This window comes from Poromitra crassiceps (genome assembly GCF_964638095.1).
Source record: "Poromitra crassiceps genome assembly, chromosome: 12".
Lineage (NCBI taxonomy): Eukaryota > Metazoa > Chordata > Actinopteri > Beryciformes > Melamphaidae > Poromitra > Poromitra crassiceps.
In genome coordinates, this window is record NC_139632.1 from 21,984,755 (window position 1) to 22,009,907 (window position 25,153).

General features: G+C 47.6%; 1 protein-coding gene across 4 annotated transcripts in view; it reads left to right on the top strand.

Annotated features, from left to right (window-relative positions):
• The window catches only part of lnx1 (ligand of numb-protein X 1), a 37,474-nt gene extending 12,628 nt beyond the window's left edge, over positions 1 to 24,846 (top strand). For 2 of the 4 annotated variants that reach the window (XM_083647576.1, XM_083647577.1), the window contains exons 3-11: positions 11,469 to 11,722; positions 13,418 to 13,573; positions 16,647 to 16,855; positions 17,383 to 17,805; positions 19,651 to 19,785; positions 21,368 to 21,545; positions 22,716 to 22,962; positions 23,899 to 24,057; positions 24,403 to 24,846. In XM_083647576.1, the coding sequence (XP_083503702.1) occupies positions 11,469 to 11,722; positions 13,418 to 13,573; positions 16,647 to 16,855; positions 17,383 to 17,805; positions 19,651 to 19,785; positions 21,368 to 21,545; positions 22,716 to 22,962; positions 23,899 to 24,057; positions 24,403 to 24,538 (1,897 nt within the window). In that variant the 3' untranslated portion in view covers positions 24,539 to 24,846. The remainder of the gene's footprint in view (positions 1 to 11,468; positions 11,723 to 13,417; positions 13,574 to 16,646; positions 16,856 to 17,382; positions 17,806 to 19,650; positions 19,786 to 21,367; positions 21,546 to 22,715; positions 22,963 to 23,898; positions 24,058 to 24,402) is intronic. The other 2 variants (XM_083647579.1, XM_083647578.1) reach the window with 2 other exon arrangements.
• The last annotated feature ends 307 nt before the right edge of the window (positions 24,847 to 25,153 follow it).

The window sequence follows — 25,153 nt, forward strand, 5'->3', positions numbered from 1 at the left end:
GCTCCAAGTGTGGGGCGGGCTTGGCTAATGAGACTTTTGTTTGGATTAAATATTAATCCCTGCCTCTGTAGCCAGGCAGGCAGCTCCCCCCGTCTCAGTGCATCTATCAGGCCAGAGACAAGGGGAGGCCGCGGGGAGAGTGGCTGAGTGATAAGAATCAGGCTAACAGCCTACTTCTTCTTACCCTCTCGCACAACTTCACAGCTCTCTCAAAGGAAATAACATTGAATCAGCTTAAGTATTTCTTTGCACAGGATGCATGAAGCACAATCCATCATGGGAACAGTCAGTGTGCCTGGGTAGACAAATTATTTAAACATCACGAAATGTTTAGCGGAGTGCAAAGCTAAGCAAGGAAAAGTCGAGTCAAGGACACTATAGAGGACACGCACAGTTGTTCACAGACAAATCCACAAGACACAGTCACATATTGCACATCACACATCACACAAAACAAATGCATAAAACAACACAACTGAGTACACACAGCTCAAGTGTGCATGTTGCCTGTGTAAATAAAAGATCAGATGAATTATGTATGTATTCATTTATTCATGACAGAAGTGAGTTGTGTGGGGCAAGGTGTTTACTTTGACTGAGCCTTCCTCTCAGATCTATTAGTATGCAAGCAGAAATACTTGCAAGGTGAATTGTCAGCATGCAGGGAGGTTTAAAGATGGGATGAGATGGGTATGCTATACATGTTTTCTGATAGATTTGTTTTTGTATTGTCGTGAAGTAGGCTAGCGTGGGGAAACAAATGGACTCGGTAATTAAAACTGGCAAAAAAAAAACACGGAATAAAGCCGTTTTTCCAAGGCAGTTCGGTGGAAACAGGACATCAGCGAGGCGAGCTGTTTGCTCGGCTTGTCAAGACTAACAACAACAAATGTCTACTCGTTTTTAAATGTTTTAATGTGCAAATGTTACATAGTGTAGCTTTAAGCTCAAATGTAGGCTATAGGTTTCTGGTTGGTGCTGAATCATTTACATGAAGTGGCCTATTTCTTTTTTGTCATATCAGTGAAGATGGATGTATAGTGAAAAGAAGTATCTGATAACCTTCGCCTCTAATTGCCTCTTAGTCTGGTTAGTGTTGAGGGACTTTGAGGCCTGACATGTTTAACACAGAGAATTCCTGCAGTCTGCTGCCTGTAGCAGCCTTATCTCTGAGAGGGGTTCCATGTGAGCGGCCTGCAGTGCAGGGAGTCAGCCGTGCGTTACTGATGGTAGAGAGGAGAGGAAAGGAGGAGAGAGGAGAAGATGGGAGAGAGGAGAGGAGGAGATGAGAGGAAAGGAGGAGAGAGGAGAAGATGGGAGAGATGAGAGGAGGGAGGGGAGAGGAGAGCTGCTTGGGGGTCGTCTCTCACGTGAACACTGTGCCAGGCCTTTGGGTTGAGCTGACCAGGGCTTACTGAGCTGGCTGTGGTTGGTGGATGCAGAGAAACCAGGACAATGCCAAGGGCTGCATGGCAAATATAGGGTAAAAGGTGCCAAGAGCAATGTGGGACAGCAGCCTGGAGGGGATTCTCTCTATGTCATAGAGCCTATATATACCCTGTAATCCCCTCTATACTGTAGTGCAGCATCATCATCGAGTCCCTGATCATGCACTACCGTATGGAGAGGAGTTGCCTGCAATTTAGTGTGGAGAATGTGTTCACATAGTCAAACATATGCATACACATGTATGCATGCCCACACGCACACAGAGGCCATTTACATCTGGCACTAACATGCGTTTTCTGTGATCAGATTGCAATCAGATAGTGTTTGACCTTTGACATTAGCCTGATTTCATTTTCACCTGGCATTAGCATGCGTTTTGGGTGATCAGATTGCAATTTGATCACCCAAAACGGGTGTCCTCTCAATTGAGATGACACATTGAATTTGCACTTGTGTTCAATGTGGTCACAATGCGTCCCTAACCACCTCCGGAGGTGGTTTGGCCGATCAGATCACAATCCATCTTCAATGTGTCTTGGGGGCGTTTGCACCTGTACTTTCAAGTGGTCAAGCACTATCCGATTGCAATCTGATCACAGAAAACGCATGTTAGTGCCAGGTGTAAATGGCCTTTATATAGTCCCACATAAAGTGACAGGGCTGAAGTGCCAGCAGGAGTGGATCATTCTAGAGTTGGTTACAGGTGTACAAGCTATATGCAAGCCAGCCCACCGTTACCTGTCTGAGCACTATTGCACCGTAGAGCTGGAAACCAGCCAGTGCCACAGAATGTTGAAGTGGACATGTACTGTAGATTCCTTATCAAGCTCAGATCCAGGTCTGCTCCCCAGCCGGAGAAGAGAGAGTCAATCAGATGGAATAGTGGCTGTGTTTTTCTCCTCTGATGACAGGCTGAGCACGAGATTGTCTTCTTGGTTGAAACCAGACACGGAGGCAATAAATGCTGCATAAATGTCCTTCCTGCCTGATCATGAGGTCACGGCTCGACTGATGATCGTACTGTGTATTGATTGGCTAAAAAGCATGACTCAGAGCTTGGGCTATTTCAGATAGGCTGACTCCACTGACAGCGGGCTGGCTGGGACGCCATGTCTGCCCGCTCGTAAACACAAAGATGCATTAAGCATGCCAAACCTGCCCGGCCACTGCTCGCTATCCAGGAGCACAATGGAAAGTTCAACTACAAAGTGGGGACTTATCTGCTGTGCAGGTTGGTTTGTACACCTTTGGTACGCATTGCAGCTCTTCAAAGGCAGTAAGAGAGTCACACCCTACAGAACACCCCAAACCCCACCCCACCCCACCCCACTCTTATTAGATCTATCCTCGCAAACAAGCTCGGCCAAGATGTCCTCCCAGAGCACAGACTGTCCCCTACAGCTGTGGTCTCACCCCCTTATCACGCAGCAGATGAGATTACCCCTCACAGCAGGTGGATCCAATCACCACACCTAAACACCTTAACCTTAACACTCCTCTAGCTCTTCATTAGCTGGATTACTCTTTCTGTTTCTCTCGCCCTCCCTCCCTCCCTCCCTCTCCCTCTGTCTCTCCCTCTCTCTCTCTCTATTCCCACCCTCTTCCTCTTGATGTATTTGCTATTTGGTTGAAACAAGGCAAAGCACTTGATAAAGGAGTAATTGATAAACCCATCTTATTAAGGATAAATGTTCACTATTTTTAAAGAGTTTATCACTACAGTATAGAGACGGTTTTCACGGAATTGTCAGTCCTGCTCTGCTCCTCCTTTTTCTGTCCATAGCAAACACTGTAACAGGAAGTGAGCTCGGGTTCAATTTAGAATGTTTTTGTTGTCAAGTTAAAACCGTCTATATGGATGAACATTCTCCCTCCTCTTACCATGCCGATAACCATATACTGTGTGTGTGTGTGTGTGTGTGTGTGTGTGTGCGTGTGCGTGTGCGTGTGCGTGTGCGTGTGCGTGTGCGTGTGCGTGTGCGTGTGCGTGTGTGTGTGTGTGTGTGTGTGTGTGTGCACGCGCATGCATGCATATGTGTGAGAGAAGCTGCTGGCCTCAGGTGCTCCCCAGTGCTCTGTCCTCCAGTGAAGGCAGTAGGGCTGCATCCAGACTATAGTTTTTCTGTTTGTTTTTTGTTTTGTTTTTTTGCTCTCCTCTGTCTGTTTTAAATCAAATTACTCTCTGATGTGTCTTAGCCAAAAGCTAGTATGCACAGTTTGTTTCCTCTCTTTAATCCTTGGGAAATAGTAGATGTTGAGTCATTCTTGCAGGCTTTCCATTCTCCTTTGATTAGTGAGATTTAAGAGTTCTTGGTACATTTTGGAGGATGTGACATCGCTCTAAACAGAGACAGCTCAGATGTACTGAGGATGTGACAGAGCTCTAAACAGAGACAGCTCAGACGTACTGAGGATGTGACAGAGCCCTAAACAGAGAGACAGCTCAGACGTACTGAGGATGTGACAGAGCTCTAAACAGAGAGACAGCTCAGACGTACTGAGGATGTGACAGAGCTCTAAACAGAGAGACAGCTCAGATGTACTGAGGATGTGACAGAGCTCTAAACAGAGAGACAGCTCAGATGTACTGAGGATGTGACAGAGCTCTAAACAGAGAGACAGCTCAGACGTACTGAGGATGTGACAGAGCTCTAAACAGAGAGACAGCTCAGACGTACTGAGGATGTGACAGAGCTCTAAACAGAGAGACAGCTCAGACGTACTGAGGATGTGACAGAGCTCTAAACAGAGAGACAGCTCAGATGTACTGAGGAAGGATGTGACAGAGCTCTAAACAGAGAGACAGCTCAGATGTACTGAGGATGTGACAGAGCTCTAAACAGAGAGACAGCTCAGACGTACTGAGGATGTGACAGAGCTCTAAACAGAGAGACAGCTCAGATGTACTGAGGATGTGACAGAGCTCTAAACAGAGAGACAGCTCAGATGTACTGAGGATGTGACATCGCTCTAAACAGAGAGACAGCTCAGATGTACTGAGGATGTGACAGAGCTCTAAACAGAGAGACAGCTCAGATGTACTGAGGATGTGACAGAGCTCTAAACAGAGAGACAGCTCAGATGTACTGAGGAAGGATGTGACAGAGCTCTAAACAGAGAGACAGCTCAGATGTACTGAGGATGTGACATCGCTCTAAACAGAGAGACAGCTCAGATGTACTGAGGATGTGACAGAGCTCTAAACAGAGAGACAGCTCAGATGTACTGAGGATGTGACAGAGCTCTAAACAGAGAGACAGCTCAGATGTACTGAGGATGTGACAGAGCTCTAAACAGAGAGACAGCTCAGATGTACTGAGGATGTGACAGAGCTCTAAACAGAGAGACAGCTCAGATGTACTGAGGATGTGACAGAGCTCTAAACAGAGAGACAGCTCAGATGTACTGAGGATATGACAGAGCTCTAAACAGAGAGACAGCTCAGACATACTGAGGATGTGACAGAGCTCTAAACAGAGAGACAGCTCAGATGTACTGAGGATGTGACAGAGCTCTAAACAGAGAGACAGCTCAGATGTACTGAGGATGTGACATCGCTCTAAACAGAGAGACAGCTCAGACGTACTGAGGATGTGACAGAGCTCTAAACAGAGAGACAGCTCAGACATACTGAGGATGTGACATCGCTCCAAACAGAGAGACAGCTCAGACGTACTGAGGAGGTGACAGCTCTAAACAGAGAGACAGCTCAGATGTACTGAGGATGTGACAGAGCTCTAAACAGAGAGACAGCTCAGATGTACTGAGGATGTGACAGAGCTCTAAACAGAGAGACAGCTCAGATGTACTGAGGATGTGACAGAGCTCTAAACAGAGAGACAGCTCAGATGTACTGAGGATGTGACAGAGCTCTAAACAGAGAGACAGCTCAGATGTACTGAGGATGTGACAGAGCTCTAAACAGAGAGACAGCTCAGATGTACTGAGGATGTGACAGAGCTCTAAACAGAGAGACAGCTCAGACGTACTGAGGATGTGACAGAGCTCTAAACAGAGAGACAGCTCAGATGTACTGAGGATGTCACATCGCTCTAAACAGAGAGACAGCTCAGATGTACTGAGGATGTGACATCGCTCTAAACAGAGAGACAGCTCAGATGTACTGAGGAGTAGCTGAAAGTCGCACCACCTGTTTGGATTAAATCCCTTATTCATTAGTACACCAACAACAAATGTGAGGCGAAGCTACTGTCAGTGATGACCTTCTCACGTTCTCGTTCACACAGACAATTCTCTCACACTTTGTCATATACTGTGCACGCGCACGCACATTACGTGTGTGTGTGTGTGTGTGTGTGTGTGTGTGTGTGGGGGCGCGCGCACACACACACACACACACACACACACACACACACACACACACACACACACACATCCCACACAGTCGTCATCAAGAAAAACCTGCAGGCTACCTCAGGGCTCAGAATAGGACAGAAACTTCTCCCCTTTGTTCTCAGCTTCTAACATGTCAAGCTATATTTTTCAAGAGCATCAAAAAGTTGGCTGCCAGACTCGGAGCTTTGGAAGCAATGCCTAACTCTGCTCCAGCTTAATAATATGGCTGTGGGAAGAAGAGGAAGACGAACAGCATCTTCAGCATCTCAGTTACTGTATAGCTAACAGAGAGATGCAGAGAACATACATACATGTATCATGTGTAAGGATGAAGATTTTGGCCAATACCGATAACTGATATTAACATTGCTGTTATTGCCGATAACCAATATTTACAGATGGCGATATGATCTGTATAAAAGCAAGTTTCTATGATAATCACATTTTGTACATACTGAAAAATGCATGTAAACACTGTGAATTTAGTCAGTGTTTCTCCAAAGCAATGGCTTTCTTTATTTCCAAAACATTTGGAAACGGCCATAAATCATAGATTGACCACATTGTTTCCTTTGAATGTGAAAACTTTGGCCGATACCGATAACCATTGCTGTTATTTTGCTCATCGGACCGATCCTATAATGCTATAATAAGAATCCTATAATAAGAATGAGAAGTGTCCGTGTGTGTGTGTGTGGGGGGGGGGGGGGGGGGGGGGGGGGGCATGGCTGTCCCTGGCAGTCAGGGAGCGCAGAGAGTATTTGGGTTAGGGAGGATAATCCACTCACCCCCTAAAGAGGATTGGAGGATCTCACAGGCTTTTGATGAGTTGTGAGCTGCCGGGTGTCACAGAGCAGGACGGTGCGTGTCGCAGCCGGGGCACTTCCTCGCATCTACCACGCACCTCGCCGGCAGCATGGTGGCTATCATTGTTATTCTGATGGACAAAGAGGAGGAGATAGAGGTAGATGAGGGGAGGAGGAGATAGAGGCAGATGAGGGGAGAAAGAGGAGGAGATAGAGGCAGATGAGGGGAGAAAGAGGAGGAGATAGAGGTAGATGAGGGGAAAAAGAGGAGGAGATAGAGGTAGATGAGGGGAGTAGGGGAGAAAGAGGAGGAGATAGAGGTAGATGAGGGGAGTAGGGGAGAAAGAGGAGGAGATAGAGGTAGATGAGGGGAGTAGGGGAGAAAGAGGAGGAGATAGAGGCAGATGAGGGGAAAAAGAGGAGGGGATAGAGATAGATGAGGGGAGTAGGGGAGAAAGAGGAGGAGATAGAGGTAGATGAGGGGAGTAGGGGAGAAAGAGGAGGAGATAGAGGCAGATGAGGGGAGAAAGAGGAGGAGATAGAGGCAGATGAGGGGAGAAAGAGGAGGAGATAGAGGCAGATGAGGGGAGAAAGAGGAGGAGATAGAGGTAGATGAGGGGAGAAAGAGGAGGAGATAGAGGTAGATGAGGGGAGAAAGAGGAGGAGATAGAGGGCAGATGAGGGGAGAAAGAGGAGGAGATAGAGGCAGATGAGGGGAAAAAGAGGAGGAGATATAGACAGATGAGGGGAGGAGGGGAGGGACAGGAGGAGATTGAGGCACATGAGGGAGAAAGATGAGGAGATAGAGACAGATGAGGGAAAAAGAAGAGGAGATAGAGGCAGATGAGGGGAGGAGGGGAGAAAGAGGAGGAGATAGAGACAGATGGGGAGAGGAGGGGAGGGACAGGAGGAGATCGAGGCAGATGAGGGGAGAAAGAGGAGGACATACAGTAGAGACAGATGAGGGGAGGAGGGGAGGGAGAGGAGGAGATCAAGGCAGATGAGGGGAGAAAGAGGAGGAGATAGAGACAGATGAGGGGAGGAGGGGAGGGAGAGGAGGAGATCAAGGCAGATGAGGGGAGAAAGAGGAGGAGATAGAGACAGATGAGGAGAGGAGGGGAGGGAGAGGAGGAGATAGAGACAGATGAGGGGAGGAGGGGAGAAAGAGGAGGACATAGAGACAGATGAGGGGAGGAGGGGAGGGCGAGTGGTGCTGAGGATGCTTTGGGTGTCTTGGCCCCGTATCTCTCCACAGATCCTGGGCTTTAGAGAGATGATGCGATGCTGATTGAGGCGGTGCCGGCAGAGGCCAGGGTGCTGCAGTGCTAATGAGCATACGCTAAGCTCAGCGATCATCCCCCAAAACAAATCACACATTGATTTACACTCAGAGAGGAGAGACCTGCACAAGCACACCAAACGGCTTTGTCTACCAAGAAAGTGGGCACACACAGAGAGCTTTGGGGATCAGAGGGAGGACAATTATACGAGAATTATAAAAGAAAAAAATGACAAGAGAGAGTGTGTGAGTCTGTGTGTATGTGTATTTGTATTATGGATTATGGTTTGGGTTAGGCAAAACGTTGGGGCGTCCCGGTGGCTCACCTGGTAGAGCGCGTACGTACCACAAAGGCTTAGTCCTTCGCGTGGCCGACCCATGTTCGAATCCGACCCGTGGTCCTTTGCCACATGTCAACCCCTCTCTCTCTCTCCCCACCTTTCCTGTCTGCTAATGTGCTATCAAATAAAGGTAAAATAAATAATCTAAAAAACAACAACAACAACAACAACAACAAACAAAAATGTAGACACATGACCATGACCGGTGTGAAAGGCACGTGTTTACACCCTACATCCACTCTGACCACAAAACCCTTACTGACCACTGCGCTCTTTCAATAGCACTCTATGACGTGTTTAACGTTAACATTCATGTATCTCAACCGTATTTTCGTTCAGACATGTTCATATGGTGGATTGCAGAAACATACAATGCTGACATGTTATTCTGTTAGCAGGCTGGTTTTTGTATATAGCGTAACTGTACAGTACGTCTCAACTGCATAGATTTCATTGGCTCCTCTACCTTGGATCCGGAGCAGCAGGACCACCCATGGTGAGTGAGACAAGGGCTTTCTGTCATGCCTCCCCGACCGTAACCCCCAGACAGAGGAGACTGTGCCCTTAAGTCTTCAGCATGGACATTAAAACTCAAAGCACTAGAGATATGGCTAAGTGTTTAAATGTTTAAGTGTTTAAGGCTACTTTTATCCCCGGGAGGAAAGGGATTTTAATTAAGGGGAGACAAAGCCTTTAATAAACCATTCGCACACACGCTGCAATGGCTGCCTGCTGCTGTCTCAGAGACTCTGCACTGCCCTGGCCTCTGCGTTTCTGTCATATAGCAAAAGCTATGACACATTTCTGTCATTAACCAAGGTGTGAATGTTATAGAAAAATCCATTGATTTTATGTCTTTGAAATCTTGATCTTGCACAGATTGTCAGGCACTAAAAACTGCAAATGGAGAGAAGATAGAGACAGTGGCGACTGCAACGTTCTCAAATGAATAGTATGTGTTCATTAATACTTGGTCAGATATTTAGCCGGGATTTGGAAGAAATTGCTCGTGGGGTGGTCTGTCAGATTGAATGGAGCTGTATTCAACAGTATTTGCCCAACTCCACTGACTGTGGTTTTCCATTTTCCACTACCCATGGTGAAATAGGGGAATGTTGTCTCAAGCTTCAATTCCATATAGTCAGCTTGGCCCAAAGTAGCATACAGTACAGTACAAGAGCCTATCAAAGGTGTGTGTACATGTGTGTGTACATGCATGTGTACTTCTCATGTGTGTGTGTGTGTGTGTGTGTGTGTGTGTGTGCGTGTGGGTGTGCGTGTGCGTGTGCGTGTGTGTGTGCGTCTGCGTGTGCATGCGCGTGCACTTGCATAAGTGTGTTTATAAGAATGTTTATGAGTAATTCATTTGGTTTACCAGTAGGGGTTTTATAGCTGATGTGCATGTAGCTTTAATCCCTCTAATTGATAGTGAGTGACACGAGGAAAGCTTCTGCCCCTCGCCATTGCAGCACTGCCTCTGCTCTGCTGTTGATTGAAATATCGCTCTATTCAACCACTTCTCTCAGTTAAGTGGTACGTTGCTGAATCGACATGCGCTTGATAGCATTCAATTTACTAACTCAATCAACAAGAATAGCTCACAGTAGCACACTCCATACACAGGTACACAGGTACACAGATACACACAGATGCTGCACACATATGCACTGCATCGCACTGTTAAGTCACAGAGGCCGCGGGGTTGAGATCGATATGCACTTCAGCTCGGTGTAACGCTGAATCTAACTGAGAGTCAGACTCTTAGCTACAAGTGAGATGTAGAACCCTCTTAAAGATGAAATGTCTTTCCCTCTGAGATATGGACAGAGTGCATGACCCACTCCGACAGCTCTGTTATTGAGACAAAATGGTGCTTCTAGTGAAGTGGTGCCCCTGGAGGGCCAATGGCCTTCCTGAGTTGGATTCGGTTTGTGGGCTGAAATGGCATGTAATCCCGTTTCTTCTATTTGTGACTTTCCAAATGGGATATCATGTCTGATGGCCTGGCCGCCATTTCACCTGCCTTTTATGTAACTTCTCCATTTTGGCTCTATTGCCTGATGTCTTTCCCTGCATAATCCAGTGATACATACACACACAGCCCATCTACTACGCTACACCACAGGAGAATGCATCCAGCGTTCCTTGTATTTGGGAGCTACTGTTGAAGCTGATCCAGCTCATTAAAACCCAGTTAATGTTTGTGCTGATGGCTCCAGAGAGACGGACCAGTGTTATTCCTGCTTCTGAGGAAGCCTCAGCTCAAAGCCTTGATGGCTTGCAGATGGAGGAACATTCTCAGACAGTACTATATTACTCTGTAGGGACGTCTTCAATTCACACACAAACAGTCTCAATCCAGTATCGTTGGTGTGAGAAGCTTTTGTGTTGTGCAGCAGGTGGTGTGTGCATGCATCTGTGCGTGCCTGTGTGTGTGTGTGTGTGTGTGTGTGTGTGTGTGTGTGTGTGTGTGTGTGTGTGCGTGTGACACTGTATGCTTATTTTTTTGTACTGTGATGTTGAGCGTTGACAGGGAGAACACGTTCTGTTTTGAATGTTTTGAGAAAATAACATTCTGACGTTTTTCCGATGTATTCTATTCTGCTGTTGTGTCAGTTACCCACTCTGTCTTCCACTGTAACGGTTGTTTGCCTACATTTGTATTCAATCGCCTGTCAGAAATGCTCGCGCACTGACAACACCATGCTGCAAGGGATTACAGGTACTGTCACAAAGCAGGTATATGCAAGGAATAGCAAAGAGCTGGGACACTGACATAGCCTAGAGCGTGATACATTTTACCTTTAATTTATGAGAGTAAATATGCCATTTCTGGCACGTGCAGAGAGGCACTGAGTGGGAGTGTCAAGACATACATTCTGCCACAACATTTGTGGTTGTGGTTTATGGTGGTATTGTGTAGTAGTAGGCTGTGTGGTATTGAAGGAGGATGTGTTGTTTGCAGTGTTGAGGTCAGGTGACCAGTCGGAAGCATGACAGGAAGAAAGAGATGACATCATCAACGCCACCATCCCATCAGCATGTTCAGTTTTAAATACACAGCCGTCACTCCTCCTCTCCTGGCCTGCTTGTGTGACACTGACTGTTTTAAATACACAGCTGTCACTCCTCCTGGCCTGCTTGTGTCACACTGACTGTTTTAAATACACAGCTGTCACTCCTCCTCTCCTGGCCTGCTTGTGTCACACTGACTGACGGTGTTGTTGATGTGTGCAGGTGTAAAGGGGCGTCTCACTATGGGCTCTCAGCGGACAGGAAGCGGCGCTCGCAGGAGGGCGACTGCACCGACAGCACGTCGGAGCTCACCGTCGCCACGCTGCCCAACGACGGCCCCGCCTCCGCCGCCGTGGCCCTCCTATCAGACGAGCCCGGCCTGGTCAACCCCGGCTTCGACCCGAGCATGGAGGACAACAGCCAATCAGGCAGCACCACCAGCCTGGCAGCCCGCAGCAGCACCAAGAAGAGTGAGTGTGAGTGAACGAACGCATGTATGGATGCATGGATGCTTGTGTGCGTTTATTATGTGTAGTACGTGTGATTATGTTCAGTGTTGCATGGAGTTACCTTCATCTGATAGAGAGACACAGAGAGAGAGAGAGAGAGAGAGAGAGAGAGAGGAAGGAGCTAGCATTTGTGTGTATGTGTGTGATGTTTGTCACAACGACAGATTAATCAATTAGAGTAGAGAGCTTTCTAGTCCCAGTTACATCGTCTCTCAGTCACAACCATTATGATCTCTGTTCAAACACACTTTTACACCTGCAGACTCAACAAGGTATATAAGCCAGGCACTCATTCACTCTCAAATGCAGTCTTTGTTGTACCTAATGGTCTTTGATAGAAATCCTATCAGCCAATTAGCTGTGCTGCCTTGTTTTTCAACAATCTATAAAATCTCTCTTTGTGGAAAACAGTACAGAGAGAGGGGGAGAGAGGGAAAGAGAGAGGACGAGATGGAGAGAGAGAGAGAGGGAGGGAGGGAGAGAGAGGGGGAGAGAGAGTCATTGAGAGGCGAGGTATATTATACAGTCAAGGAGAAATGGAAGGAGAGGTAGGTACGGGCAGATTAAATATAGCCTGAGCAAGTCCATTAATGCTGAATGACGCGATCACCACCTCTCCCCCTATTTCCCTCCACCTGTGAAACCAAGAGCCAGTCACGAGTGTCCCGCTCTCCTCCCCCCTCCCCTCCTCCCCTCCTCATAGCATGAGTGTGCAGCCGGTGTGCCCCCCCCCCCCCCCCCCCCCCCCCTCCTCATAGCATGAGTGTGCAGCCGTTGCCCCCCTCCCCTCCTCATAGCATGAGTGTGCAGCCGGTGGGGACACCGAATGACGCTGCAGCAGCACTTTCAGGCCCCGGCCCACCAGCACCACCACCAGCAGCAGCAGCAGCACGAGCGCCACACTACTGCTGAACAAGCTGTCAGCTCCACAAGCGGCTGGCGCTTTGAAAGAATAATGTGGCTGTCAGGAGCCCTCGCATCTCCCCGGGCCCGCAGAGGGAGGGAGGGAGGGAGGGAGGCAGGGAGGGGTGCTGCAGAGGCTTGCTGCCTGCCTGCCTGCCTGCCTGCCCCATGCTCAGTGCAGCCAGAGTGGGGCTGCTGCCTCTCCACTGCAGCCTGCCTCCCCCCGCCCCGCCCCGCCCCGTCCCGTAGCCTGCTGTCTCTTTTCTCAGAGTAGCAGATGATGCTCTCTCTCTCTCTCTCTCTCTGGGATGGTCTGAACTCCTGTTTAAGACAGCGTCACACACTAGAGTCCATGGGTGTTACGTCATTGCTGCAGTTTACGTAACCTAACAAACCTTACCTAGGCCTAGGTCCCCTAGACACATGTTCCCTGCCATTTCACATTCCTGGGGTTTATTTATGGTGACTAGGCCAGCACCATTTCAAGCAGCTCTTCTCTCCACACACACACACAGATGCACTATTATTTGACCAGTGATCTGAACAAACCCAACAAATAAGCCTCATCAGAGTCAAATGCTGGACGGGGGGTACGCCTCCACTTCCTCTGTTACCTCTGTCGCCACATGTTTCTGATAACTGTGTAAGCAATGAGCAGGCCTTTGATTGGCTGAGAGGAGGCAGATTCCGACATGTCCGGGCATGTTGAGGCAGAGTTGATCTATAAAGTGCCTCTTTCTCCCCCTCTCTTCCTTCCAGTCAGAAATTTTGACCGTTCCTCGGTGAGGAGCCGCTCCTTCAGGAGGCTGAACCGGGCCTTCAGTGTCCTGCGGAGGACCAAGAGTGGCACCGCAGTGAGCAATGAGACTGCCGAGGAGAGGGACAATGCCCGGAATGCCAATGTGCCACAGGAAGGTAATGCATCAAGGCCTATTTATGGATATTCACTTAGAACAGGCAAATCCAAGATGATCTGCTACAACCACAATATCTCCTGCCTGTGTATTTCTCTCATGTGCATGTTGTGTATGAAATGTAGGAACATGAAATATGTATATTGCTGTTATCAGTGGGGTTGTATGATGTCACTGCTGTGGCTGCACTTTTTGAGTCCCTAGATGGTTGCACAGAGTGCACAGGCTTGCTCAATGTGTACTGTACTGTACTAGTATTTGTGTGTGTGTGTGTGTGTGTGTGTGTGTGTGTGTGTGTGTGTGAGAGTGTGTGTGTGTGTGTGTGTGTGTGTGTGTGTGTGTGTGTGTGTGTGTGTGTGTGTGTGTGTGTGTGTGTGTGTGTGTGTGTGTGTGTGTGTGTGTGTGTGTGTGTGTGTGTGGATTTGTTCCCCTGGCTGTGAGAGGACTCTGATGGGAGTCCACAGCGTAACTGTAGCATATGCTTCTTTAATAATTCAGCTGCAGATTGCATAAGTCCACTGGTGGCTCACTAGAGAGGATCAGATGGGAGAGTGGTAGCCTGAGGCGATCTGTGCAGTGATGGGCTACAGGGAGCCAGGGCTCATGACCTGCTCCCTCCTTCTCTCCTCTCCTCTCCTCTCCTCTCCTCTCCTCTCCTCTCCTCTCCTCTCCTCTCCTCTCCTCTCCTCTCCTCTCCTCTGATCTCCTCTCCTGTCATCCTCCTCCCTCTTTTTCCACCCTCGCCCATCGTCCTGTCCTCCTGTCCTTCCTGCTCCAATCTACCTAGTCAGGGTCAACAGGGTTGCACCATATGACACTGACAGCCAGATGGAGACGCCCTGAGGGAGCAGATAAAGGACCTTGATGGAGAGCCTGAGGCAGAGAGTAGTGTTGTTGGCATGGCCAATCCATACGATATGATGCATTAAAGAAAATACTGCCGAAGGTCCTCTGGCGATATTTAATTCGACATCTTACAGTGTGACCCTGGTGTGAGTAGGACAGGAAAGAGGAAGTAGTCTGGACTATAAGAGCAAACCTCGGAGAATCAGCTTTATCTTGATGTAGAACGAAGCCGTGATGGAAGAGGACGACGAATGGGGGATTGTGTAAGAATGAGGGATGACGAATGATCAGGGAGCCGATTATTCTCGGAGGCCATCGCCCCCGGAGGCGGAGAGAACAGATGAAATATTCATTGCCATGCCGCTGGAGAGACAAAGATAGGAGACGGGAACGCAGCGAGCGAGAACTACATCCAGACAGAACAAAAAGTGGATACGGGGAAAAGACGGTGAAAACAAATAAAGGGACAGAGATGTCCCCGTGGTCGGGCGAGAGGAGCTGAAGGGACGGTGGGAAACACAGCGGTTGAAAGGGTGTGTGAGGGAAAGAAAGAAAGGGTTACATAATAGCTGCAGGTCTCTGTGCCAGTGTGCTCTCTTGCCTTGAAGCAATCTGCTGTGATAAAGACAAAATATTGACTTTGGAATGGAGAAAGTGCAGCGTGAGTAGAAAGAGAGACTGGGGCTATGGAGCAGGAAATATAGAGGGAGACAGCCTGGTGAGGAGCAGAAACACACTGCTTGAAACCGAGACTGGCAGATAGAGAAAGTAGAAAGAAATAAGATGGAGAATGCATTTTCTCAGACCTTTTCAAGATGACAACACAAACATTTTAAATTGGCCCTAGCTTACTTGCTGTTGCAAGGTTTGCTAATATACAATAACTGACAGGAAATAAACTAGACTCCAAACTGTTCCCTAGCAACAGAATTGTGTTGAAACGTCTATACTGGCCAAGACTGTTGGCCCGAAATCGAGTCAGAAACGACCCCCGCCCTCGTCTACATGGCCCGGTCCAGCACATGTGTCATTCTGCTGTTGACTTATGGGAGGGGAGCTCACAGGAACAAAATGCGATAAAACTAATGCAATAAAACAACATTACATTACATTACAGATATATACCATAGCCTACATCCTTTTGAGGACTGATATGGTTTGCGATAAGGTTATTGAGATTGAGATTGAGATTGAGATGAGAGATTAACTTTATTGTCACTTCATGGTACAAGTATCACGAGCGAAATTCTGCTTGGTTCACTCTCAGAGTCGGAGAGCAAAACCGGGTCGCCATTGAACAGCGCCAGCAATTTGGATTGGACAAAGCATATAAATAACTCAGAATTCACATTATTACTAGTTAGAAAAAGTAATAAAGGCACACTTCAATATTATACAATACAGATACATTTGTTGTAAATGTACAATGCATATACACAGATGCATGTGTAGGTACTTATCATGGCAGAATATTGGTTGATTTGTGAGAAGTTTCCTTGTATTACTATTACTAGTCTAGTAATAGTACTAGTAGTCTATGTACACCATGCAAAAATTCATTCGGTTTATTATTGAGTTGCAAAGTTCAATTTTTTGTAAAACAAATCATTTCATTTGTTTTCAATGCAATTAAGATTGTTCAAATAGAGTGATCCACCTCCTTCAAGATTCATTTGTTTGAAGGAAAACACGATTTTAAGACTCGACACTAGACTATAATGACTTGTCTCGATGAACGTTTTGCTTTGCAGTGGTTGGAATACGTGCAAAGCCTGTGTCTGTGTACTGTAACTGAATGTGCTTGCATCCCCACCCAAGCAATAACCTTGTGGAAATGTGAAGTTGTGGGTTTTCCCAAGCATACTTGCTGCAGATGGATGTGAGTAATGATACAAACATCGCCGAATAATCAGCCAAGTGAATGTTCCCCCTTGGCTAGTGCAAGTTTGTTTTAGTAACCTGGGGGAGTAGAGACAGCTGGTTCCACGACCAAACCTCTGTACCACAGTCTACCACTCCTTCCCCCTCTTAATGTCTCTGTTCTCCCTCCATTTCTCTCTCTCTCCCTCCACAAGCCATTTCCCCCCTGTCCCTCCCTATTCCTTTCTGCTGCTTGCTCTCCTGTTTTATTTGGCTGTTTCTCAAAAATGGGGTTCCTTCTAGTCAGACTGTAGAATTCAGAAGAAAAGAAAAAACTCAGCTTTTCTTCTCCCCATCTTCTCCCTCAGTGTTGGCTCTTCCCCAGCTCCATCACCTGATCCCCGATGGTGAGCTCACCAGTATTAAGATCACGCGGGTGGATCCCTCCGAACCTTTGGCTATCAGCGTTGTTGGCGGAAATGAGACACCCCTGGTACGCATCCTCATCCAGGACATCTACAGAGAAGGTGTCATCGCCCGCGATGGACGCTTGCTGCCTGGGGACATGATCCTGAAGGTATCGTCATAGTAACCATTAGTATCATGCAACTAACGTTGTCAAAAGTATCGATACTAAAACATTTAAATGGATACAATACTCATTAGCAACATGTATTGATCATATTATATATACGGTACTCAAATTTGAGACGGATACAATACTCATTTCATTTGCAACAATATCGATACCAGCAGTGCTTTCTCTTAATGAAAAAGCAACCATACTACCGATTTTTCCCTCTCTATCATTGGTGGGTATCTGTTGCTTCAACAAGCCAAAAGTGTTCTGATAGGCTGATGATAAAGCAAGGGTTTAATGAGGTTTTTAATGTTTTATCAGGCCTAGATTATGAAGAAGCGTGCGTCTGTCCGTCCATCTGTCTTTGTCATTTTCGATACCGGTATTGAGTATCGATATTTTCCTGGGTATCGGTATCAAAGTTAGAAATCCTAGTATCGTGACAACCCTACATGCAACATCAGTAAGGAGAGGTCCAAGTTGTAACCCCCTTTACCCTCTCTCCGCCTCTGTTGCGCTCCCAGGTAAACGGCATCGACATCAGCAACGTGCCCCACTGCTACGCCTTGGCCACCCTCAAACAGCCGTGCCAACTGCTCCGGCTCACCGTGCTCAGAGAGCAGCGCCATCGCTACCGCTCGCAGCCCCACCCTCACGGCCACGGGCACGCCCACGACGCCGCCGGGGGCTACCCGTCGCACGGCCTGCCCCACCAGCCGCTGAGGGACGACAGCATCCACGTGGTGCTGAATAAAAGCATTCCAGACGAGCAGCTGGGCATCAAGCTAGTGAGGCGGCCGGAAGAGCACGGCGTCTTCATCTTCCACCTGCTGGAGGGCGGCCTGGCCGCCAGCGACGGACAGCTGAGTGTCGGGGACCGCGTGCTGGCCATCAACGGGCACGACCTACGCTACGGGGCGCCGGAACACGCCGCCCTGCTCATACAGGTCAGTCAGCAGCAGTGGTGGAGAAAGTACTCAAATCCTTAAATGATCCTTAGATGCCGATTTTTGTCAAATGCTTATAACTTGAAAGAAGAGCCGATGCACACCCTCACAATCTTATGGATAGGTGCGTCGGAGGAGAGAGTCCATGAGCAGAAGAAATAATTCCCGCACACTATCCGGTTACTGGCAAACTTTATTGAACAACAATCAGGTAAATAAATGTACCTGATGAAGGTCTGAGTGACCGAAAAGTTGTTCAATAAAGTTTGCCAGTAACCGGATAGTGTGCAGGAATTCTTTCTTCTGCTCATAAAATGCTGATTAAAATAGTTTTACTTGTTCAAACAAAGCGATTCAGTTATATTTAGAATCATAAGAGATCATATAACATTTCACTTGGCCTTTTTTTCTTTTGCCCGAGTGAAATGTTATGGGGATGGTGAGTGAGTGTGTGTGTGTGTGTGTGTGGGGGGGGGGGGGGGTTGGTGGTGGGGGTGATGGCAGCCAAACATGTTTGTCCACATGGTAAATGTTAAAACAGGCCATCAACAAAACTGCAGTGTTCTCCAAGCTCCAGGTCCCTGAGTTATTGGAGATAATTGTGGTGATTCAGGCTAAGCTGTCGTTAATACTATTTAATGGTGGTGAGTCCCTAGTGGACTGGGTCATGCTGCTGGCTCTGGTTCCTGGTTGACGCTAGTCAATGGCGGTGTGTTTGTGGTCGACTGTGTACGGTTCCTGGGCTCCGAGTTCCTGTCTGAGGAGACTGGCTGGCTCTGCTGGGTCTCTGCGGAGCCAAGATGGCCGTGCAGAACAGAACAGGCGCTTTCTGTCAGAGATTAAGAACTGGCGGCAAAGCGATTAAATTAGTCCAATTAAGGCAATAATGAGCCAGACTGGGTAATTCAGGAGTCACCTCTGTGACACAGAGAACAGGCGCAATCTCAGAGGAATAACACAGGAGGAAGAGGGAAGCTGTGTGTGTGTGTGTGTGTGTGTGTGTGTGTGTGTGTGTGTGTGTGTGTGTGTGTGTGTGCGTGCGTGCGTGCGTGCGTGCGTGCGTGCGTGCGTGCGTGCGTGCGTGCGTGGGTGCGTGGGCGCTCGCGCGGGCGAACTTGTGAACTTGTGAATTTGCGAATGAGCGTAGGTGGACCGCCAGTTCAGTAAAAATGACATAACAGGAGAGAGAGGAGAATTCGAGTTTGGAGGTTTCCAGTGGGCAGCAAAGTAATAAAATGGAGATGGATACAGAACTGTGTGGGGTTATGAACATCACACACACTCATTCTACTCGCATAAAATCCAATTTGAGAGTCCCTATGAGAAAAGTGCTGGGTGAAGTGGCAGCTTGTGTTAATATCTACAGGGTCGATGACACACATCTAGAGCTCTCTTCAGGAGACTGTAGGTAGAGGGAGGTGATGACGCATCTCGTCCTCAGCGAAGCGCGTGAGACCAGCCACAAGGTTGTTGGCGTCTCTGTTTAGATCCGGCTTAAAGATGATGTATTCAAGTTTAGCATCGTTTATTTTCACAGTGACACAAGCAGTAATAAAATATGGCCATAAAAAAAACAGAAGCAAGAGAAATATTACAACATCGTGTAGGTGAGATAAACAATAAATAATCTGACAGCAGAAAAAAAACAAAAGCAAGGAGAGAAACAAACAACAAATCAAAAAGATGACAAGCAAATACGGCACTGAACTGGAGAATCAAATGACAACAGAACACAACAGTTTTGCATGAAACTAACAAAGAAAAGTGAGGAATGTAGTTGCCTTACATTTATGAGATATTTTGTCATATCATTGACGGTTCATGTGTGGACGTTCTGTCCTCTAGGCGAGTGAGGAGCGGGTCCACTTCATAGTGTCTCGTCAGATCTGTCTGCCCACCCCAGACATCCTACAAGAAGCTCCGTGGGGCATGGATGGTCCCCCGCCATATTCCCCTGTGGACATGGAGCAAACACTACTGGTGAGCAACACACACACACACACACACACACACACACACACACCAGCACATAGGAGACGAGTGCAGCATCAATGCTAATAGTAGCGCTTTGTTTTGCCAGACCCCCCCCCCTCATTCTACATTATTCCCTTTCATGTGGAAATGATCCAAGGAGGTTTTTATTCATGTCAGCCACGCACTGAAGCTGTCTGTCTTCTTCTCAGAGTGCTGTTGCCTCCACAGCAGCACTGAAGCTGGCTGTCTTCTTCTCAGAGTGCTGTTGCCTCCACAGCAGCCATCTCTCTTTCTGAGCCTATGATCCCTAAAGAAAACATCTGCCCGCCCCTCAGGATTTACACCCCATATGCCCATCTCCCATCCCCAATCTCCCATCTCCCATCTCCCATCCCGCCTCAAAACTGCATTTTGCCCGGCTCATTACAGGAGCCGATGACTTCTCTTCACGGCTCTCTACTCTCCCCCATCCCCCTCATCTTTCCATTTGAAGAGCTCATTGACATTGTCGACAGAGGAACACCTCTGACTTCAAAGAAAATGTGTCATATAAAAACCCCTGTAATTGTAACTGGGTAGTATAGGAATGAAAGCACTGGCCTACCACTGCGGAGACCTGGGCTCAGATAGATAGATAGCGCTCGGTCATGTGACTAGGAGGAGTCCTCTCCTCCTGTGAATGCAGCACATTAGACAGGCAGGACAGGTCACATCCCATCAAGCCCAATGTGTCCATGTGTTATTCATACCGCTCCACTCTCTCCCAGCTGACTCTCTCTCTCTCTCTCTCTCTCACTCACACACACACACACACACACACACACACACACACACACACACACACACACACACACACACAGACACACACCCCTTAGATACAATCTCACTCACTCCATCATCCCACCCCACTCCCTATTTCACTCTAACTGAATCACGCATCACATCTGCAGATAACTCCCTCCCTCCATACTGAGCATGAAATGAAGAGGCACTTGGGCTGCCAAATGCCCCGCCATGATTAAACACAACACGCTATACTAATGAGGTCATTAATTAAGTTAATTAAAGCATTAATTAGCAAAAGTTTCTATGTCAACATGTCTTCACATCGGCGGTTAATATGAACTCTGTATCCTAAAGCAGACCCCCAGGGGTCCTTGAGGGGGTTCCAGAGGGTCCCCAGCAAAAAGGGTGATAATTTACTTTCAGTACAATTCCACCATAATTAACACAATGACAGAATATATGACTATTTTGGTCATGGGTTTCATACACTTTCTGTAATAAAACATCTAAAAGTAAAAATCATATCAGATGGGGTACCGTGGGACAAAATCTTATCAAATGGGGGTGCGTGGTCTAATTTTGTGTCAGTTTAGGGGTCATTGACATGAACAAGTTTGAGAACCACCCTCCTAAAACATCAGTAGGACTTCCAAGAAAATGTTTTCCAAATTAATATGGACTGTAAATGTATGCAGCAAGGTGGTCCACAACAGTGAGATGATCTACTCTATAGGTTACCGATGGTTGTTTAAATATGAAGTTTATTGACCCGCTCCCTCTCCGTCTCCTGTTGCCTGTGAAGGACTCCTGTCAGAAGCCTGCATGCTACGAAAAGACAGTGACTCTGACCAAGGAGCCGTATGACTCGCTGGGCATGACGGTGGCAGGGGGCATGTCCAGCCGAGGGTGGGACCTACCCATCTACGTCACGAATGTGGACCCCAACGGAGTGGTGGGACAGGAGGGCTCCATCCGCAAAGGTAAAATGACTGCCTACCTACCAGCTCTCAATCTCGCTTTCCCGCTCTCTCTCTCTCTCTCTCTCTCTCTCTCTCTCACACATGCACACACACGCACACCCCATCTCATACTAATTACACTTTTGGTATTTCAATGAATGCAGTTTTGACTCCCTTTTGTGTCCATGTTGATGTCCTTTAGTTTAGAGGTAGTATTTGTTTTGTTGGTCTGTGGGTCTAGTACAGACTTTGTGACGGGTTTGGCTTTTGTGATGAGTCACTGGTGTAAGACAGATGTGGTGATTGATGAACACTTGAAACTCCTGTTTCATTACTGAGCTTATTTATCCAGCAGAGAAGTCAGCTCACTTATGGTTCAGTGACGCACAAATTGACTCCAACACACTTGCACCAAAACACAAACAAACATTAGCAGTGCAGTACTCAGGACTCATTGCGTTCCAGCTGAATAGTCTCGTAGTGCTTAATTATTTCACTATATGAAGTCAGTCAGCTCTGAAATAGGGCGGCACACAAATGACTGGATACAATAGCAGCCTCCCTGATATCCCTGTAGTTTGTTTGTGTGGGAGAGAGAGAGAGAGGGAGAGAAACAGAGAAAGAGAGAGAAACAGAGAAAGAGAGAACCAACTTCTGGTCCCGAGATATCCAGCCTATTATTCCACCTGTCGTAACACGCTATCCCCTCTGCCTGGGTCATGTTTATGAGAGGGATGAAAATGCTATGAGAGAACATAAGGGCTTCATAAAACAGAAGTAATTTCCGCGAGTTTGTCCTGTGCGCGGTTCAAGGTGTGTATCAGGATATTCATATGGGATATAGCTGCAGCTGTTCCTGTTTGTGCCTTTATTAAACAAGTTGGCGTGTTGTGATAATAAAGTATGCATTTGCATAAAGTCCCCTCGCAGAGCAGACATGTCCTTTCAGCTGGCCTTACCTCGCTAGCAGGCTGCTCTGTTTTTTTTCTTTGCACCACTTTGATCACCGGGAGGCTGTCTAAGGTGCAGGTGGCTTCGTTGTTTGCATCCCTTTGTGTTGCAGCAGGGAGGTTGTTGAATATTCAGTAGGCGGATGATGAGTCCTCGTCCTCGGAGGTCTTTTGAAAAGCCATTATCGCGGCAGCGGCAGAGCCGAGGCTGAGCTGTGCTGTCCTTCTCACTCGCCCGCAGGTGACATCCTGCTCAACGTGAACGGGGTGGACCTGACGGGGGTGACGCGCGGCGAGGCGGTGGCCAACTTGAAGAACACCACCTCCCCCGTCGTGCTCAAGGTCCTGGAGATGCGCCCGCCCGAGGAGTGCCAGCCAGAGTGCACCTTGCCACCTTGTCTGGCGCCCTCGCCCACAGAGAGCACCAAGAGCCCACTGCCCAGCGACGATTACTCCCCGCTGTGGGTGTCATGGCTGCAGCTACCCAGGTGAGCTTCCCCCCTGTGGTGCCCCTCCATCCTCTCCACATGCTTTTCTTTTTAACTTTCTCTGCTACTTACTTTACTTTTTTAAATACCACTCCCCCACCCAGTGCCTCTGACCTCTGCCAGCTGGCGGCAGCTGAAATTCTGACAGAGCCAGCTGGGGAGAGAGGAGAGAACGCTAATTATATATTCAAAAGTAACTTTTCAACTCGTGTATTATAAAACTATTAATAACGCTTCTGACGTTCTGCTCTCTCTCGTGTTCTTCATGTTGAGTGGTCAGTCTACTCTTTCCTCTCCTTCGTTAATTTCCCCATACTCCGTCCTCTGCTCATGCTGGTTTAAGCAGCTTAGACTCTGAGTGAGTCAACTTTAATAGGTTTAAATCATCACACAACCTCCCATCTCTCTGTTGCTATCATCTTCTCTTCATCTTTCTCTCTCCCCTTTGGGAGAGGGATGTAGGATTGTGGCATTTAGACCTGAGCTATCTATCACTACCTCACACGTTACAATTTGAAGTTAGATCAACAGTGTCCCTCTATTTGACAAAAATGTATGCCATTAAATAAATAAAGCTAAAAAAAAATAAGTTACATTAAATTTCCCCTTGACCAGCAATTTGGAGTCAAAACCAAGCAGTCAGTCACCGTGGGAATGTAGTCTAAACCAGCAGCACACCTAAAAGGATTTGGATGTAATTTTCACTCACCCCCTGGGCTGTCTGTGTGAGGCCGATACAGAAATCCCTCTATTCTTATTGCTCAGCATCACCTGGGAGGAAAACGCACATCCACATTCTCATAGAGCAGCCAAAAGGGATTGGCCTCCACAATCTAGCTCCTGCACACGTGCTTTGTAGTGTGACTAAGGGGGATACATATTTTAAAAGTTGCAGTTGAGAGATGATGTTTTTAATCTGCTTTTTGGCCTGCACAGGCACCTGTACTGCTGCAAAGACATCGCCCTGCGGCGGAGCACTTCGGGCAGCCTGGGCTTCAGCATCGTGGGAGGTCAGGAGGAGGTCAACTGCAATCAATCCTTTTTTATCCGCTCCATCGTGGAGGGGACGCCGGCCTACAATGACGGCAGGATACGGTATTCAACCTATACTAACTATAACAGTGCTATATCACTACTTACTACACTACTTCAATGCCATTAGGTATTTACCGTACATAAAGATTGCAGTATTTTACCACATTGTTAGCTCGTATCGGCCACATCATTTATTGGGATGTCACCTAGGGATGCAGGATATATCGGCAATCATATCGGTATCGTAATTCTTTTAATATATCGGCATCGGCCGATGTTGCAATTTAAATGTTCACATTGAGAGGAAACATCAGGAAGCATCCCTAATGTCACCTATGTAAACTCGCTTAATCCTGTGTAGACTGTGCATGCATTTGACTCAACCATCTATCTCTCTGTGTGTAGGTGTGGAGACATCTTGCTTGAGGTGAATGGGAAGAGTACATGGGGGATGACCCACACGGCACTGGTACGCCTGCTGAAGGAGCTGAGGGGCAGAATCACCCTGACCATCGTCTCCTGGCCGGGCAGCCTGCTGTAGCGGCGCTCCGAGCAAACCTGCACTGCTTCAATGGCACTGACCAAGGAATGTGGAAGGCAGCAAGAGCTTTGGACTGGCTGACCACGCCAAGCTTGCTGTGTGGGAGGGGCTTAGGCTAGTGATGTGGTGGTGGTGGACATCTCACTCCTGATGGACAGCTGAGACTTTGCCAGGAGTTTAGAGAGGACCAACCATAAGACTGGATTTTTTTTTACCAGAGTTTAACCTTCTGAGAATGCTGAACCGAGCCCCTTCCACTGGGATGTTGGGAGGTATCTGATTGGAAGACCAGGTCATTCTCTGACACAGCATCCAATGAGTGGGGTGGGGTGGGGGGGGGGGGGGGGTTGGGAGGGGAGGGGACACAACAAGTTGCCAATTCCAGTAGTTATATATTTAGGGTATGCATTAAGTTGGACTCACATTTCTTTACTGTAAATGTTGGGTGTCTAAAAAAGAATACTGATCCAAGCACTTGTAATACGTTTGTTTTTGTTTGTTTGTTGGATGGCCTTTGAATATGGCTCCAATCTGTTTGTACTGACAGTGGTTGTCATCTCCATCTGTTGGACCGAGGTCACATTGCCAAGTAGTCGTCTGTGTTGATTTTTTCTT